At 38.4% G+C, this 20,305-nt stretch overlaps 2 protein-coding genes across 9 annotated transcripts in view; one reads left to right on the forward strand and one right to left on the reverse strand.

The window, feature by feature from the left end:
- ZNF366 (zinc finger protein 366) overlaps nucleotides 1–20,305 on the reverse strand; it is a 293,096-nt gene that overhangs the window by 253,108 nt on the left and 19,683 nt on the right. For 7 of the 8 annotated variants that reach the window (XM_074328846.2, XM_074328845.2, XM_019728099.3 and 4 more), the window contains exon 2: nucleotides 10,792–10,847. The exons of the other annotated variant lie outside the window; for it this stretch is intronic. The gene's annotated coding sequence lies outside the window, so the exon portion shown is untranslated. The remainder of the gene's footprint in view (nucleotides 1–10,791; nucleotides 10,848–20,305) is intronic. 8 annotated transcript variants of the gene reach the window in all.
- On the forward strand, nucleotides 515–935 carry LOC109445670 (histone H2B subacrosomal variant-like). Its single transcript, XM_019728224.2, has one exon. The coding sequence runs from the start codon at nucleotides 515–517 to the stop codon at nucleotides 881–883; it is 369 nt and encodes a 122-aa protein (XP_019583783.2). The 3' UTR covers nucleotides 884–935.

The raw sequence follows: 20,305 nt of genomic DNA on the forward strand, positions 1-20,305 counted from the left end.
GCTATTCATATTTATTTGATTATAAAATAATTATTTTGAGATTTTAATGGCTTATTTAATTATTCATTTGCCTATAAAATGAATTTATGAATATTTTTATAAACAGAAATGTCCCCCATAAAAGGTTTATAGCACTTTTTCCTTCAGTTTCCTGCTACCACCTCCCAGTTTGTTGAGGCATGTCCAATTCAGAAAATATTGTATATTAAGCTTGCAAATTGCTAAGATGTAAAGTAGGAACTATGAGTACTCTTTTCTGCCACAAAGTCAACCTCAATCCTTCTGCAACATTCTTATCTCCTTAGGAAAGCTTTCAGGAGGCCAAGAACAAGATTTTCCCTTAACAACAAATCAGTGCCATTGCTTGGTGATTGTGACATAGGAACAGTAACCTCCAATCAAACAGAAGCCCCAGAAGGCTGATTGTGACATGCCAAAATAAATATGAGCGCTCTCCCCACTCGTAGGCCCTTCTCCTCTTCACTCAGAACTGTTAAGGAGAACAACATCTACAATGGGCAGATCCATCGCCAAAAAGAACAGGGACCCCAGAGGACATCAAAACCCAAGCCCCAGAAAGAAATCACGTTCCTGCACCTATCTGGGCCACAGAAATTATTCACTCTACATAAACAGAGTCCGAAAGGAAGTGGTTCCTGAGAGGGGCATATCATCTCGTACCTTTGACATCATGAATACCCTGATCAACAACATCTTTGAGCGCATTTCTACGCAAGCCTACAGCCTGATGTGTTTCAGAAATCGTCGTACTCTCACCCCTGAAGATATCCAGAAGGCAGTGTATCTGCTGTTGCCTGCAAGACTAGCTAAGTATGCTGTGGCTTTTGGAAGTGAAGCTGTCCAAAGATATGTCCACTCGTAAACACCGTGTACCAGCTTAGTTAAATCGTGGGGAAAGTAAATGAAACTTACTACCCAAAAGAGCACTTCATTATTGAATTCGCTCCTTCTTTGTAACATAACAGTAATTCCTGGAATTTTCCCTGTTTCTCTTATCTCTAGAAAAGAATTACCCTCTGGCTATTTTACCTTTTAATAATTTAACTATTTAGGTTTTCCTGACAGCTGCTCTCACTCAGAATTTTTGTTTTTCCTGTGAATATGTAGATCTCATTATATAAATTCAATGCTTATCAGGTTGCTATATTTTTAACTATGTACAGGATGATTCAATTCAGCTATTTTGACCCTCAAGTCACACTAACTTTGAATTTATGAAGACAAACATTTTAATCAGAAGTATACCTGTACTGATACATTTTCATCAAAAAAGTATTTTCTAGAGCAAACTACATTCAATCAATTTAGTTCCTTAATGAAATCTCTATAGAGTACATTAACTATTTCCTTTTTGTTTTAATTCTTATTTCCTGCATTTCAACAAGCTCAGTTTATATCTGTGTACACTCCATCCTTACATTTATCTTTACAGTTAGTTTTGGTTCACTGGGATTTGTCGTTCACCATTTATAACATAAGAACATCCAAGAACCTACCACTCAATTTCTAAACTTTAGGAACTTTACCAATGCAGCTAGAGATGTTTTCCAATGTCATCTCCCTATCCACCACCCTGAGTTTTGCTTCCCATTCCTTTGCTTTTCTTTGTACTTTTGCTACCTATGTATATGTCTATACATATACACAGGTTTAATTTTGCTTATTTTGTAACATCGAAGCCATAGCACATATGTTGTTCTGTGCCTGCCTTTTAATCAACATTATTTCTAAGATTTATACCTGTTGATAGACATCGCTCTAGTTCATTCTTTTCACTCTGATGCTATATAGTATTTTAGAGGATGAATATATCACAGTTTATTTATCCATTCTCTGGTGATGGAGGTTTGGGTTGTTTTCCATGTTGGTGTTGTTGTTTTTTGGTTGTTTTTTTGCTGTTATGAACAATGCTGCTATCAGAATGAGTTGTAACAACAGCTAAGACTTATACAGCATTTGCTATGTGCCCAGCATTTTACATAACTTACTTAATCACTACAACAACCTGAGGATTAAATAATTATGGCCTCCTACAGATGAGTGACATGGGGCACAGAGAAACAAGTAACTTGTCTGAGGTCACACACCTGTGGAAGTGGCAGAGCTGGGATTTGACCAGGTTAACAAAGTCCACTGTGGACACGTACTACATGCTATAAACACTGTTATGCATGTATCTTCCAGAACAAATGTACAAGAATTTCTCTAGGTGAAAATACCTAACAGTAGAATTACTGATCACTGATATGCCCATATTCAATTTTACTAGATATTACCAGAGTGTCTTCCAAAGTGTTTATACCAATTTACATTTGTAGTAGATAAGAGTAATTTAGATTCTTCTGGTTACAAGGAACACATCACATCAGTTTCCTTAAGAAAAGGCGGTTTCTTGTGTGAATATACGGGGATTAGACCTGAAACTATTCTAGGTGTCTCTCACTTAGGACCTACTCTCTATTTTTCCTGGGGTTGCTCACTTCTTAATTCTTCCTTCTCCAAGTTCTAGGAAATAGAGCTGACATGTAGACCAATTAGATTCCACTTACATGAAGAACCACAATAAAATTTTACCATAATAAAAAAGTGGTTTAAAAAATACACGTGAATGTATATAATCAGACTTGAAACCAACCTATTTGAGTTAGTACCAGACAGAGTTACTGGCCACCCTAAAAATTGGCTAATCATGATTAGATGCCTCCATTTGCTATTCTGGCAGATGGGGACATCAGAAGGGCCCCAAAGTTCTACCAACGATCAACAAATTATAGCCCTTGGACCAAATCTAGAAGCAGCCCTTTTTTGTATAGCCCACAAGCTAAGGAAGGTTTTTACATTTTAATAGGGATATTTTAAAAGAAAAAAAAGAATATTAAACAAGCCTAATGTGGCCCACAAAGCCTAAAATGTTTACTATCTGGCCCTTTACACAAAAGCTTCCAATCTCTGATCTACGCAATGATACTCCTTTTGCAGGGTCTGTGATATGGCAGGTTTTCTAAGGCTTTGCTTGAGCATCTTTTCATGTGTTTATTGGCCATTTGAAAATTTTCTTAAGAGAAATGTCTATTCAGGTTCATCCCTTGCCCATTTTTTAATCAGTTTGTTTTTTTGTTATTGAGTTGTATGGATTCTTTATATATTCTGAATATTAATCTCTTCTCAGATATTTGATTTGCAAATATTTTTCTCCCATTCCATGGGATGTCTCTTTACTCTGTTGATAATGTCCTTTGATACACAATTTTAATGAAGTCCTATTCATCTACTTTTTCTTTTGTTTGTGCCTTTGGTATCATATGTCACTTTATACTTTTTATTGTTCCTTTATGAGAAAATTATTTGCAACATTAATAATTATTATTTTAATTTTGGAGTCAATAAATTCAACATAGCTTCTAAAATTTAAAAATGGTCTCACACTAGCTAACACATTAAGAAAGGGTCAAAATTATCGCAATAATTGACATCAATAGGGCCATTTTACCAAATATTTTTTCAGTTTTGGACCCTAGTAACCTATGACAGTTAAACGATAGTAAGACAAAAAATAGCACACCTCGGTACTAGTCCTCTAATATGTAGTTACCCTTTCTCCTCAGAAATAGGACCCCTAATTTTTAGTGAGCTCATGGCTACCCAAGACAAAGAATACATTTCCAACCCTCATTTGACTAGGTCCATGTGTCCAATTTCTGATGAATGGGAATGTATATGCAACTCGCAGGAAGTGCCCTTAAGTATCAGCAGATTGCTCTTTTCCCTTCCTTCCTGCTGGCTGGACTAGGAATGTAAAGGCTGGAGCTGGAGCAGTCATCTTAAACTAGGAGTTGAAACCTGTATGTTAAGGATGGTAGAGCAGAAAAATGAAAGAGCTTTGGTTTTTGATGATTGAATTGCCATCCAACACAGGACTGCCTATGTTTACATAAGAGATAAATTTCTAACTTGCTTAAGCCACTGTTATTTTGAGTTTCTATCATTCATAGTCAAATCTAATTTAAATATGGACATCCAGAAGATTATTGACTGCTAAACAATGCAGTTAGTCTCAACATGATTGTACGCTTATTAAATAAAAACATATTAATCTAGAAATGAAGGATGATGAAAGTCTTGTGTATTTACCAGATGTTGCTGTAAAATTAAATTTCATACTACTTGGTAACCCTTTCTCAGAGATGTGTAATATAGAAGGCAAGAGCTTGCCTGTTTAGTCTATGGGACACATGACGTGATTTTGAAACATTACTTAAAATACAAAAATATGTGAGAGATTGAAAGAAGATAGAAAATAAAATTTCCAACTAAGCCAACAACATGACCAATATGTGGATTCTGTCGTAACTTGAAGATAGAGGTATACAGTATCTTAAAAGATGTCTCACACCAAGAAAGAATAGTGCTGATTTTGTAATACAAATCATCCAAACAATAAAATTCTAGTACACTTAGACTATTCTTCTCTGAGTTTAGAAACTTTGTTTTGGAAATGAATAATGTAATCTCATATAAATATATGCTGTCACTATAATTCTTTAAAGACTTCCTATGCACACTTCTAGCTTGTTCCTGTATGAACTAAATGTGTCAGAAAGTACTGGGAAATAGGAAAGTACCATTAAGTAGTAGAATACCTTGCATATGGTATTTGTAGTTCATTTATGCATTCACAGAAATGCCTTCTTTGTGATAGGTGCTGAGAAAACAAAGACAAGATTCATCCCTTTAAAAACTTAGATTGTATGGAACAACAAACTAAAAAAATTAATTATTGGGACTAGCTGACATTCCCTGAGTCTAGACTCTGAACTAGGCATTATTCTAAGTACTCCACATATGTCAACTCAATATAAAGCCCAAAGACCAACCACACGTGAGAAGTAGTATTATCATTTTACAGTCAGGGAGAAAAGGCTAAGAGACATGCAAGAGGTCACACAGCTACTGTGTTTCCCCGAAAATAAGACCTAGCTAGATAATCAACCCTAATGCGTCTTTTGGAGCAAAAATTAATGTAAGACCCGGTCTTATTTTACTATAAGACCAGGCCTAATATAATATAATATAATACCGGGCCTCATATTAATTTTTGCTTCAAAAGATGCATTAGAGCTGATTGTCTGGCTAGGTCTTATTTTTGGGGAAACACGGTAGTAAAAAGAGAAATGTGATTAAACCCACATACTCTGGCTCCAGAGCCCATAACAACGCATAATACACATGGCGAGAGAGATGTAGAAGATACTGTGGAACATGGGAGGGACATCTAACCCAGAGGGGAAAGGTGTCTTACAGGTGATGACACCTGACCTAGGTCTTGAAGGATGAGTGGGAAATGCACATTAGGTAGAAGAAATAACATTTGCAAAGTCATAGGATATTAAACAGTATAAATTTAAGATAATTCCAAGTTAAATGGCTGCCAAGCACAGGAGAAGGGGTGCGGGAAATGAAGTCAGAGAGGTAAGCAAAAATATGTGGGCCAACTTCTAACTTGCATTTGATCCTAGTACCTACGGGAAGACCCACGGAGGAACTTTAAGCAGAAGAAAGAGGTGATTTCATTTGTATTTCGAACGATTATTCCCACAGCACAAATGAGGAGGATGAATTAAAACAGAGAGCGATGAGTTTGCATACTATTGGTGTGATCCAGGAAAGACTTGATGTGGTCCTGAACCAAGTCAGTGGCAGTGGAAATGAGGAGGAAGAGATAGATGTGGAAGATACTTAGGAAGCAGAATCCCTAGGAGATATGAGCAATGTACACAGTAACAGAGAGAGAAATAGCCAACTCAGAATTCCCAGCTCTGGCCCAGGAAACTAATGCGTAGAGCCAAGATATGAGGCTCATTGACCACTTCCACGTAAAATATCAAGACAATATACAAGAGACCATTGTAAGTGGTGCCATAAGTGGGGTATCACAAGAGTGTCAAATGCAGAGGGTCTGGTACAAGTCAAACGACCAGCAGGCAGATGACGAGCACTTGTTTAAAGCTCAGATATAATGGAAGAGGACAGCTTGAATTTTTAATACTTGAGATCAGTTTTTATCACAGTCTTGTGCGATGTCACTTATCATGTGTTGACACATTTCCTTAGCTCTAACAGCTGGTTGTTTTGGAAGACATTTAGCAGTATGGGGAGAAACCAGCAGCCTATGTAAATATCTGGGCAGAAAGTAGCAGCCTGGAAATAATATAAGTCAAGGTGGAAGGTCAGTCCGTTGCATTCTAGACAAAACAAGTCCTGAAACATAAATTGCTGCTTGTCCGTGTTTGTTCTTGGTGGAGAGTTCCTCAGAGGCAAAAGGGTACTGTTTTCATGGAAGACTTTGAAATGGTGTGGGCACAGGCTGGGCAGCTACAGGGCCCTGGCAATGAAGTGGGACACAGGCGCGAGAGAAAGGGCCGGTTTCCTCCCCACTGCCCTGGAGCCAGCATACCAAAGTGGAGGCTGGGAGTAGGAACTCCACACAGGTGGCAGGGAAGAGGGAGAACAAAGCAGTGTCCTGTGATGATTGCTCCCAAAAGGCTGGGTCATGGGCATATGGGAAGCCAGGCCCCTTGAGAAAATCACATACATTTCTGTGGGAACTTGGCCAGAAAGGTGAGTTACACAAACTTTGAGTTACTAAGGTCTTATCTGAAAAGAACTTAAAGTTTTAGTCCACCTTTATATGTCCTTCCAATAGGCATCTCTTTTTTCTGATCCTCACTTCCTCTTGTGGTTTCTCCAAACAGATGAGGCAGAAAAATCACTTGACATCAAATTAATCTCTGCAGAATTACATGCTGATCCCCAAGCAGGTCAGCCATTAAAAATATTATTATGGAAAAAAAAATACCCCTTATCCCAGTCTGATATACAAGGTATGATCGAAAAATACAGTGAATGCTAAATTTAAAAAATGTATTACAGTAAAAGACACATTGCAATTCATCCTCCTCAAAATGCTCCCCTCACTTCAAACACACTGATCCCATTGTTCTTGACACTTTCTGAAGCAGTTCTGGAGTCCTCTTTCATGTCTTTACTTCATTCTCCATCATGACAACGCTACGTGTCACACATCGCTTCTGGTACGGCAATTTCTGTCAAATAAAAACATGACGGTGTGTCCTCATCCACCTTATCCACCAGATCCGGCACCGTGTGACTTCCAACTCCTCCCCAAAGTCAAAATGATTCAGGCTATCGAAGCAGCCACAACAGCGCAACTAAAGACACTCTCGAGACAGGACTTCCAGAACTGCTTCAGAAAGTGGCAAAAATGACAGAACAAATGAGGGGGAGGATTTTGAGGGGGATTAATGGCAATGTGTCTTCTACTGAATCAAATTTTTTTAATTTAAACACTCACTGTATTTTTCGATCACACCTCATATTTGCATCTGGGCTACTCCACAGTTAAAAGGCTTTCAGTAGAAACAAAAACAAAACAGTACTACTTAACATGGTAGTCAGTCTCAAGGTGGCTCCCTAGTGATTCTCTTCTCCTGGTATTCATGCCTTTGTGTAGTCCCCTCCCACAATATATCAGAGCTGGTCTGCAGGACAAATACAATACAGTGGAAGTGGTAGTGTGTGACTTTCAAGGCTATGTCATAAAAAAACACTGCCACTTCCTCATTTTCTGGAAAGAAAGATTCAAGAGATGAGGAACTCAGGTCTCCTGCTAACAGCCGTCATTAACTTGCCAGCCATAGGCGTGAGCCACCTTGGAAGTGTATCTTCCAGCTCCAGTCAAGCTTTCTGAAGATGGTGGCCTGGCCAACACCTTAACCATAAATTCACGAGACACTCCAAGCCAGAGCTACGAACCCTCAAAAATGTCATGAAACAATAAATTAGTAGTATTGTTGCAAGTTTGGGGATAATTTGTTAAGCAGCAATCGTAACTCATATACTTAATTTACATCCATATGAACAAGACCACTCACCAAAGTTAGCCTTCCCAAACAAAGAGATTGCCTCAGAACAGGATTTATCTTCTACCTTTAGTCAACTAAAGCAAATTTCTGGCACTTTTCAAATTGTCACATTTTCGTCTCCACTTAGAGACAATAATGTTCAGAAATATTAAAGTCTAAGACCAAAACACCCATTAGAGTACCATATAGGTAGCTAGCTAGGCTGCAAAGTCTGTTAAAATAATTTCCAAAAGCAGGCAAAAAATTAATCTAGACAGTGTCTGTGGATAAACAGCATCATTACATTCAATTATCTGACTGGAGAGAGAAGGAAAGAAATCTGACAGTAATTTGATTTTAGGAAAAGAGAACTATGATAAAGTGCTATTATTAAAGAAAAACTAAATGGTGTATTTTCCAAAGCAAAATGCATACAGCAACATGAACACATTCAAAATATCTTATTGTAACCCCAAGGAAAATGCTGGCCGCCTCTATATAAGGTAAGGAGCTTGAATAAATCTCGGAGGGCTAACTGCAATGTTATAAGCAAATCGAGATGTTTCAATCTGCACACACACACACACACACTCACACACAGACACAGACACACACACACACACACACACACACACACACACAAAACCAGTATAGAGATAACTACCCAAGTTTTGCAGGATCTCAAAGGTGAGATTGCGAGCTATCATTGTGCATAGCTTTGTATTGTGGTTCATGCTTCCCCTATCATCTCTTGGCCTAAACTGTAAGCTCTAGAAGGTGGGGACTCAGTACCTAGCTCAATTCACTGCCCATAGTGAGTTAGTCTGAGTTCCCTAGGGAAAAAAGTCTGAAGCAAGACTCATTGGCAGGTGCAGTGCCAGGGCAGCAAGAGCGAAGGAAAAGACAACTGAGTCAGAGGACAATGGAAAGAAAATGCAAGGTAATACACTGATTAATCTGGCTACTATTCTACAACAAGCAATTGCTTGACTGATGTTCCCACTTGGCCAAGCAGGACATGTCTGGACAGATTATATGGAAAAACTATGACTCAAGCAGTCTATTGTATGGGAAGATGGAGAGCGAACTAATCTGCTAGCCCCATCCTGACTTCCGTTTCCCACTAATCAGTTTGTTCTATGAGAAGCTTATTCCCCTAAATACCCAGGCTTCAGTAACCTTCAGTAACCGCTAAGGAAATCACATCCTATGCCCTGTGCCACAGAACTTCATTCAGATCTGGGAATGGTAAAAGGGGCCAGAGATTCTGGGAATTAGTCTTGGGTAGCAGAAATGCATGGATCTGCCTAGAGTCCATCAACCGGCTATGGCAAAGCCATGAAAATTCAAGGCTTTCGGGGTAAGGTCAGGCTGAAAGAATGCATTCAGTATAGCCAGTGTTGATAGATATCTGCGGATAGAACCTTCTTGTAGTCTGAATAACAAACAGGAGAATAACAGCTATCCAGTATCTACAAAGTGCAGTTTTATCTAATTTTATACATAAAATTAGTCAGCTAACTACCAGTCAGCTCCAGCCTTTCCCCCCAATACCAGCAAAGCACCGTTGTCTCAGAGACAGGGCTAAGAGGTGAAGGATTTTTATTGTCAGTTCCCTTTTGAGGATGATCTTTTTAGGAACAATCATCAGATTTGGTCAACTTGCTCTTCTCAAGTCTTCCCAATGATTCAAGCTGGCCCCAGAACCCCCCAAATGCAGCCCTCTCCTGAGTAGCAGCCCAGGTTAATTCATTTGCTTCCATTTCATGCAAATTTTAAGTGCATGAATTTGAAATGTAAATACATGAATTTGAAATAGTTCAAATTCACTGTTTTTTAAAAGAAATTATCAGTAATTGCATAATTTTGAAGCTGGTAAATTATGCTTACACTATTGTCACTTACTGGGACTACTTTAGATGGTAAGCAAGCCCATTATCATTTTCAGAATGAGTCGTGAATTATGTGAGATCTTTAAGAACATACACTTATAAAATGCATCTATCCAGTATTCTTTCTAGTGTTGTTATCATTTTACAGAGGAGGAAACTGAGTCATCACATGACAGAATTTAGGGACTCAAAGCCAAGTCTTCAGTCATTAATGCCTGAACCCAGACATAGGCTGAGAAGGCTTTAAAAAGATACCTGAGTTGAGCATTGATAGGTCTAAAACTCAGATATTCTCCTGTGTTCTCCAACTTTCAGGGGTCATGCCCAAATAACCCTGACCCACATTCCTGTAAAACCAGGAGGTCTTGTCTTTCATTGGCTACCCTGCCAAGGATAGCAGTGAAATCTAGAGGAATGCTATGTTCTGCAAATCCTCAGGCTCCCCAGCCAGATGCTCTCTCTGGATTATATTCTACTGTGCACACGGCATCTCTGCTCACACCCAACCGGCTGCCCAATGCTGCTTCCGCTTTCTCAGTTTCATTTGAGGAATGTGAGGGCCTCCCTTCTCTAGCCCTTCCGGTGCTGCCTCAGCCCCTGAGATCACCCAAGCAAGATCCTGACTATGTCAGTTCTGAATGATTTGCTTTGGCCTTCGGACGAAGCAACAGCTAACTCCTTTGGGTCCAGGCCAACCCTGCCCTTCCCTGACCCGCTCCCAAGCTCTGAAGTCTCAATGTGCCTCACAGCCAAGCCCATCGGAGTTAAAGCAGGATGAGGCTTTGCCTCACCATGAAGGTTTGCCATAAATGAAAAGTGCCCAAAGCTGAAAACAGGCCACCTGCTGCAAATGTGCAAGAGTGTCCCAATTTGTCAAGACACAGCTTGACTGGAGAGTCACAGACTAAAAACAGAAGTTTGAGAAGAGAAAGGTATGAGGAGCTTGTTCCACTTACTAGTTCTGTGATCTTTAGCCAATGTCTTCAGCTTCACTGTGCCTCACTTTCCTCATCTGTAAAATAGGGGCAAGGATACCCATGTCACTAAGTTTTTACAAGAATTGAGATAATGTTTGTCAAGGATCCGGAACAGAACCTGACACTCAATAAATGCCATATATCATCGATTCTAAAATATGCATTCACTCTCACATTTTCACATCTCTGAGATTGAACTGACTCTTATATTGTATCACAGATTAATTGACAGGGTTTTTATTTCCCTTTCTTAGTGGTGCATAAAATAACGGTACATCTTACAGTCAACGGCATCTGAAGTTCGATAAAATGCAGTAGTATCTTTCTCTTACCATGGTATCCAAGAACATATTTTATTCCCTCCCAAATCTGACAAGTCACACAGCAAAAATAAAAGCAGCTCTGTAATGGATGGTGCCTTATAACCACTTAGAACAATTGAGAACAATTTTTCTCCATTTCACCCAATAATTCCACTTTCATGGCTGTGAAAAAGAGTAACCGAGATTTTTCTGAAATAACAGGATCTTTAAAGAGGGCTCTTTTTTCTTTTTCCAGACAGGAACTGTTTAAAAAAAAAAAAAGTTAACTCTAGATAATGCAGCTCTATGAGAGAAAATACGTTCTCCTTGTTTAAAAATGTTTCACTTAAACGATACTGGTTGATTTTGCCAAATCATCAAACATTTCTAAATATATTTAATTATTTTGGTCTAAGTCTTGGTGTTAAAGCTGATTCGTATGAGAAAAGCCATGAGCAAATGAGTCCCACAAACACTCCTACACTCTCATTGGTCACCTGTCCCTTTCTTTCTGGGATGCCATCTCTCCTTACCTCTCCATCTGTTGAATTCTTACCCAAGAGCCATCCAATGAAACAAGAAACCATAGAACTTTAGAGCTGGACTGAAACATTCCTTGGTAGCCCTACCTCAAAACCAACTTTCCCTCTACTGGGTTTCCGTGACCCTTATTTCATTCTAGTACATATTCGCCACAATTACATTTCAGGAGACCTGTCTCTTTTCATGTCTCCTCACTGGCTTTGAAAGTCCTAAAAGGCAGGACAGTGTCTTTTGCACATCTATAACCCCACAGCACTTATAAAGCACAGGCATACCTCATTTTACTGTGCTTCCCTTTATTTGCACTTCATGGATGTTGCTTTTTTTTTTTTTTTTTTTTTTTTTTTTTTTCACAAATTAAAGACTTGTAGCAACCCTATGTCAAGCAAGTCTATTGGCACTATTTTTCCAACAGCATCTGCTCACTTTGTGTCTCTGAGTCACATTTTGGTAATACTCACAATATTTCAAACTTTTTCATTATTATTATATTTATTACGGTGATCTGTGATTAGCGATCTTTGATGTGCTGTTGAAACTGTTTTGGGATGCCACAAACCACACCCATATATAATGGTGAACTTAATAAATGTTACGTGTGTTCTGACTCATCTACCCACCAGCCATCTGCTCTGTCTTTCTCCCTCTCCTCGGGCCTCCCTGTTCCTTGAGACACAACTGTATTGAAATTAAGCCAATTAACAACCCTGCAATGGCCTCTAAGTGTTCAAGTGAAAGGAAGAGTCACATGTCTCTGATTTAAAATCCAAAAAGCTAAAAATAATTAAGTGCAGTGAGGAAGGCATGATGAAAGCCAAGACTGGCAGAAAGCTAGGCCTCTTGCACCAAACAGTTAGCCTAGTTGTGAATGCAAAGGAAAAAGTTCTTGAAGGAAATTAAAAGTGCTACTGTGATGAACACACAAATGATAAGAAAGCGAAACAGCCTTATTACTGATATGGAGAAAGTTGCAGTGGTCTGGATAGAGGATCAAATTAGCCACAACATTCCCCTAAGCCAAATCCTAATCCAGAGAAAGCCCTAACTCTCTTCAATTCTATAAAGGCTGAGGGAGGTGAGGACGCTGCAGAAGAAAAGTTTGAAACTAGCAGAGGTTGGGTCATGAGGTTTAAGGGAAAAAGTCATCTACATAACTTCAAAGTGCAAGGTGAAGCAAGTGCTGACGTGGAAGCTACAGCAAGTTATCCAGAAGATCCAGCTAAGATAATTAATGAAGGTGGCTGCACTAAACAACAGGTTAGCAATGTAGATGAAACAGCCTTCCTTTGGAAGAAGATGTCATCAAGGACTTTGAGAGCTAAACAGAAGTCAATGCCTGGCTTCAAAGGATAGGCAATTCTCATGTTAGGAGCTAACGCAGCTGGTGACTTTCGGTTGAAGCCAATGTTCATTTCTATTCCAAAAATCTTAGGGCCCTTAAGAATGATACTAAATCTACTCTGCCTGTGCTCTGTAAATGGAACAAAGCCTGGATGACAGCACATCTTTTCACAACATGGCTTATTGAATATTTTAAGCCCACTGTTGAGACCTACTGCTCAGAAAAAAAGATTCCTTTCAAAATATTACTGCGGATTGACAAGGCACCTGGTACCTAAGAGCTCTGATGGAGACGTACGATGAGATGAGTGCTGTTATCATGCCTGCTAACACAACGTCCATTCTGCAGCCCATGGGTCGAGTCATTCTGACTTTCAAGTCTTATTATTTAAGAAATACACTTTGTAAGGCTATAGCTGCTATGGATAGTGATTCCTCTGATGGGTCTGGGCAAAGTAAATTGAAAACCTTCTGGAAAGAATTTACCTTTCTAGATGCCAGTAAGAACATCTGTGATTCATGGGAAGAGGTCAAAATATCAACATTAAGAGGAGGTTTGAAGTTGATTCAACCCTCATGGGTGACTAAGGGGTTCAAGACTTCAGTGGAGGAAGTAACTAAAGATGTGGTGGAAATAACAAGAGAACTAGAATTAGAAGTGGAGCCTGAAGATGTGACTGAATTGCTGCAACTTCATGATAAAACTTTAAGGGATGAGAAGCTGTCTCTTATGGAAGAGCAAAGAAAGTGGTTTCTTGAGATGGAATCTGCCCTTCAACAATCTTCACAGATTGTTGAAATGACAACAAAGGATTTAGAACATTACATAAACTTAGTTGATAGAGCAGTGGCAGGGTTTGAGAGGATTGACTCCAATTTTGAAAGAAGTTCTACTGTGGATAAAATGCTATCAAACAGCATCATACGCTATAGAGAAACCGTTCATGAAAACGCAGTCAACCAATGTGGCAAACTTCATGGCTGCTTTATTTTAAGAGTCTTCCACAGCCACCCCCACCGTCAGTAACCACCACTCTGATCGGTTAGCAGCCATCCACACTGAGGCAAGACACTCCACCAGCAAAAAGATGATGACTCCCTGAAAGGTCAGATGATGGGCAGTATTTTTGAACAATAAAGTACTTTTTAATTAAGGTATGTATATTGCTGCCAGTGCAGCAGTGACCACAACCATGGGGAAAAGAGGGGTCTGCTCACAGGCACCCCTGGGACCTATGGGGGGAGGCTGCTTGGCCCATGAGTCCCTGGAGCCTGAATGTGGCATCTACACAAATATTAACTCTAGCCAGAGGCTGTCACAGAAACTGCCAGATCACAGGGAGTAAACTTTGTAAGTTATAACAAAATTAAAGCGTGTACACCTGGACACTGCAAGAAAGCATGTCAGGAAGTCATTATAACCACTGAAAGAGTTTAGAATCTCAGGTTCTAAAACTGCTTCAAAATTACAAAGCATATATCCAGAGACTGAGAAATAGGAAATAAATTTAAATATCATGGCATTTAACAGAAAAGTACACTACTTTCATATGAAATTTCAGATGAACAAATCACTAATGAAAGATAATTTTAACATTATCTTTCCCTGTAGTTGAAAATGCATTGATAGAATGCATAAATGAGCATTTTGAATTTTATACAAATCATGAAGCCACATTTGGTTTCTTGTACAATCTCCATAAGTTACAAGCAGTATCAGTGAAAGCATTAAAATGTTATTGTATAAATTTACATTTAAAATTAAATTTCGACTTACACAAAACTTATTTGTATGAAGAATGAAATATTTTCAGAAAAAATTTTCCATGAGAATCATGAGCTCTACATGTACTAAAATTTTTATTTCAGAATAATTTATCAGAATTTATGCCAAATGTTGTCACAGCCCATAAAATACTCTTAACTGCTCCAATAACAATTGCATCAGCAGCAAGATCCTGGTCAAAATTTTAAATTATCAAAAATTATATGCAATCGGGCTGGCCTGGTGACTCAGGCCGTTAGAGCTCCATGCTCCTAACTCCGGAGGCTGCCGTTTCGATTCCCACATGGGCCAGTGGGCTCTCAACCACAAGGTTGCCAGTTCAATTCCTCGAGTCCCACAAGGGATGGTGGGCTCCACCCCCTGCAACTAAAATTGAACACAGCACCTTGAGCTGAGCTGCCACTGAGCTACGGGATGGCTCAGTTGGTTGGAGTGCATCCTCTCAACCACAAGGTTGCTGGTTCCATTCCTCCACTCCTGCAATGGATGGTGGGCTCCACCCCCTGCAACTAGCAAAGGCAACTGGACCTAGAGCTGAGCTGCGCCCTCCACAACTAAGATTGAAAGGACAACAACTTGACTTGGGGAAAAAAAAAAAAGTCCTAGAAGTACACACTGTTCCCCAATAAAGTCCTGTTCCCCTTCCCCAAGGAAATCTTTAAAAAAAAAAAAAATTATGTGCAATCATTCATTTTCCAAGAACAACTAACGTCTCTTTCAATTATATCAATTGAAAATAAAATTGCTAAAAGTATATATTTATTTTAATAACCTATTAAATAAATTTGCAGAAAAGCAAGCTAAAAAATTATGATTCATCCAGATATCACATTAATAAGTATTGCATTATATGAAATTACGTCACAAAATATATTTTTTTACACTTTGTAAGTTATATTGTTATTCACATCCCTATTACCTCTGTTGTATTTTACAAAAGTAATTTGTTTTTAAAAGAAAAGCTTTATTTGTAATACTTTTCATGGCACTCTTTTCCTACTTTTTCAACAAGGGCCCTGCATTTTCATTTTGCACTGGGCCCCTCAAATGATGTAGCTAGCCCAGATCATATTAAAGGGTGTTTTCATGTTTCATCTGGTTAAGGGAACAGCTATATTTCTAATGTAATCAAGGCCTTAAAGCAGCTTGTAAGCACTGTTACATGGGAGAAAGGGAAAATTGTAACTCCTATTAACCAATTCTTGCAAGCCCAGCATAACAGAAGGTTCTAGTTGGCAGGGGGAGATCAACAATTCTGTTACATAGATAGCAAAACAGAGGCACCAAACTGATTATTTCGAGGTCACAAGTGATTTAGAGGCAGACTTGGGACTAAATCTCAAGTCTCTCCGAGTCTACCTGGTACAATTTCTACCATCGGTTCTTTCTGGTTGTGTAGATACGGATCCAGGTAATCAGAAAGCACTCCAGGTATTTCAAACAGAATAATATGAGCGATAACCACCAAGAAGAAAAGCATGTACAAAGGGACTGGAGCACTGGAAGGAAACATAGCTATTGCCACAGCCATCTCTAGAAGCAGAAAGGGGAGAGATATCCTGCCTTCTCCTTTCCTCCCTCCCGCCCTTTCATTTTTCACTAGAGAGTCCCATTAGTAGAACTGAGCTGGAAGCCAGCTGACAGAAGAGCCTGGAAAATTCAGTCTGTATGGATCAGCCCCTGTGATATTAACCAGAGCAGGGAAAAGGGGCGAAGTGGATTTGAAAGAAAACAAGCAAATGACTGGCATACTGAATAAGCCAGGGCTAATAACTTCTTCAGGCCTGAGTGCTACTTGAAAAATTAAAAAGTCCTGGTAGCCAGATATTACTGGGAGTTGTCAATTATTGAGATAATGTATGTAAAGAAAGACCTTAGCACAGAGCCTGGTATCCTAAGAGGAGATTAAAATCATCATTATCATAATTGCTATCACTAGTAGCACTATTAAATGGAAAGAGAAAAAATAAAAAAAAGACCAGGAGAAGTTGCCAACGGATGATGAAACTAGCACTCAATATGTGAAATAAGAAGACACAGCTGAATTTATTGCTTACTGTCGCAAGGGGAGGCTGTGCTGCACAGGCAGTCTCTCGGGTCTTTGGGGGAAGCATAGAATGCCAGGAGTTGACATTTTATTTACAAATTGGGTTATTTGGTTTTTGCTGTGGAATTGTAGGAGTTCTTTATATATTCTGGATATATCAGATCTCCTTATCAGATTTGCAAATATTCTCTCCCTTTTCACTCTGTTGATGCATTGTTTGGTACACAAAAGTTTTTAAGTTTGAAGTAGTCCAATTTGTCTACATTTTCTTTTGTTGCCTGTGCTTTTTTTGTGTCATGTCCAAGAAACTATTGCCAAGTCCAATGCCATCAGGATTTACCCCTATGTTTTCTTCTAGGAGTTTTAAAGTCGTTCATCCATTTTGTGTTAATTTCGTATATGGTGTAAGGTTAAGGTCCAATTTCGTTCCTTTGCATGTAGATGTCCAGTTTTCCCAGCAGTATCTGTTGAAGGACTGTCCTTTCCCCATTGAGTCGTCTTGACACCCTTGGTGAAGCTCTTTTGACCGTATATGTGAGGGGTTATTTCTGGGATCTCTATTCTAGTCCATTGGTCTATTTGCTGGTATTCTTTTTTACATATAGACCCATCAACAAACAATAGTGTCAGCATTTAATATTGGAGCAAAAAAGAGTATTAAGTCAACAGTTGGTACTGGAATGTCCAAAAATTCGGTTCTGGCCATGGATGACAGAAACACAATGAAAAGTTTCCCTCCTATCATGTAAGGGCAATAGAATTGCTGGAATAGGAGTGTTTCACCAGTGGATGATAATATGAGAAGAAAGTATCAGTACTTTACAATTAGTTAATTGACTAGTATAAAAATGCTAAGTGTTTTTCATTAGCAATAAGGAGTTACTATCTTTGATGACATCAGATTTAAAGGTAATTACACTGCAAGATCTGAAGATGTTTTACCTTACTTAGTTGAGGCCCATAATTGCTCTGAGGGAACTAAGCTAAGCTTTGGCTACAGAATAAAGGGATCAGCTTTAATAGCCAATGGGTCTTAGGTGTATGCCATGTTGATGAATTAAGACCTTTACAGCATGTCTTAACTTTCTCATGTTTGCAGACAGTAAAAGAAGAGTTTTATAATTCAAAAAGTTTTTTAAGAGCTCTGTTGTATTATAATTAATCTGCCTGTGCCCATGGACTCTTTTGTCCATTTGGATTCTGGGACCATAGTTATTTCTTCAGTGATTTCTTGAATCATACATAGTATAGGTATATTATTAGTCACACCAGTTATAATTGTATTATGTGTGAGAAAATTTCTGGGATTTTAAAAAGTAATGCTTTTGCAGTACACTTTATCTGGCAGTTCCATTTGCCAAGTAAATCCTACCTATTAAAATTTGCAGGAGTTGTGTCACAGAGAAGAAGGAATGCCCTTCTGATAATGATTCCAAAGCATCAATTACAGGTTGGGACTTGGGGAAGGACTTCGGATTTTTAGAAATTTTCCTTATTTATTGCTTCCAGTAAACCAACGCACACAAAGCTTGTTTTTCATCATGCTTTCCACAATTTACTATTACCCTCCAATTTGTCCTTTATATCTGCTTTCACCAGCTGGCACAGTCATTTTTACTTGAAGATAAAATTTCTCTCTTTTTTTCTTATTGAAAATCTTGTTTTTCAATCAACTTTAACATTTTACTCTGAGGGATCTGCTGTTCTATAGCAAAAAGACAACTGGTAGATACAGTAGCTCCCATAGCAATAAGAAAGCTGTATTCATCCCTTTGAGAGTTTAGAAGAAGGAAAGAGAAGTGTTGGGACTTAATGTCACCCTTGGAGCAGCCCCGATACTTACATTTTGGATAATTGTCCTGTTTATTAGCCGGTATGGAACATTGATTCTTTTAACTATCATTGTATTTGTAATATCTACATGTATCTTTATTCAAAGTCTCCCAATTTTAAAATAACATAGGCATTTTAAATTATTTTTAACTAGTGAACCAAATACTCCGTTGAGTTTCAGCTTATTTATTTACTATGGCTCTGGAAACATCTAGCCACATGTTGAATATTTTCTAGACTGAAAATTTTACATTTCAATTGCTCTCTTGTTATTAAATTCCCTATTTCAGATTTGATCCCATTTACGAGGGAAGACACATCTCTCTACTTTAGCTGTGGGTTTACTCCAGCTTCTAGAATATTTCTTGAAGTCTATTTTTCATCTTTGTTTTGTTTACAATTTGAACCTTTTTACAAGTTTTCCCTTAAAATAACTGCTTCTGAAATTGCCTTTTTGTAATCAATTTTTTATTTTTATTGCTCTCTTAAGACAAGTTTTGAAAAGTTTATATAACTGGATTTAAGTTTTTTCTTTCCTATCTTTCTACTTATTAAACCTTTTCCCTATCTGAGAGGCTAAATGTTAGCTGAACTAATTGGTACAGATCTCTGGTCGAGGAAATTAAGTATGTAACAAAATATTAAATTCTGTAACAACCTTTTACTTGTATTCTGAAAGTTCAGGAAACTCCTTAATTATGTCCCTTGCCTTGGCTCTAGACAAGAATTGTAATTCAACCTTCTGGTCTAGAAATTTTATAATATAATTGTTCTTTCCCTGAGGAAACCCTGAAAAAAAAAAAATAGCTCATTTAGAAAGCCAGGTAAAGCTAAGTAGGAAATGAGAGAAACACAAACTGAATAGGTTTGGAAATGTTACAAAGTCTTTAAGAAATACTGTCTTGAGTTAGAATTTTTTTTGAGGCCTTAGTATATCAATTAAATTAGCTGACTAATAGCTAATGTATCAATTAAAGAAGCTGACCATTGATAACTTGGTATTTTTGTCTCCTAATATTTTTAGAGTTCCTCTTAAAGATAGTATTAATTTAAAGATTTGGACATGTCAAACATAACATTATTAAGTTAAAATTTTTTTGCCATTTACCAAGAAAAGTTAGAATTACAGTGCTTCTTAAGGGAAACAGAAGCTCTTTCAGGAGGAGGACGAGACTTCGGCATAGACAAACTCATAACACACAAGAACGGGAGGTCACTACAGTCAGTCTATCGTGTGGGCTTTTAAAGGGTATCTGGATTCCCCACCCAAACAGAGAGTAAGATGGGGCCCTCCAGTCAGCCATCTCACGGGCCATGACGCTTGAGTATGGAAAAAAATAAAGTGAGTTTCTTTCACAAATTAACAAGAAAGAGGGTACCCTCGTGAAGGTTTTATAGGGTACCCTATAAAAGACAAAGTTCAACAAGCCCTTTTTTCATTCATTGATTGCTGGTCTAACAGACCTTCAACCATTAGCCCTCCAGGCTGGCTTGCATTGAGTTGAAAAGTTTATCGGGCTTACGCTTCCATATGGTTCCCTATGGAACACTCCTTTATGCCTTCAAAAGAAACAAAGCAACTCAAAACAGGACAAAAACACATGAAATAAGACTTTCAACATATAGACAAACAGCAGCAAA

This window comes from Rhinolophus sinicus, chromosome 3 (assembly GCF_057876585.1).
Source record: "Rhinolophus sinicus isolate RSI-liver-muscle chromosome 3, RSI-T2T, whole genome shotgun sequence".
Classification (NCBI taxonomy): domain Eukaryota; kingdom Metazoa; phylum Chordata; class Mammalia; order Chiroptera; family Rhinolophidae; genus Rhinolophus; species Rhinolophus sinicus.

Coding starts and splice junctions, on each gene's coding strand:
- LOC109445670 (XM_019728224.2), top strand. CDS start 515: ATGGGCAGATCCATCGCCAAAAAGAACAGGGACCCCAGAGGACATCAA.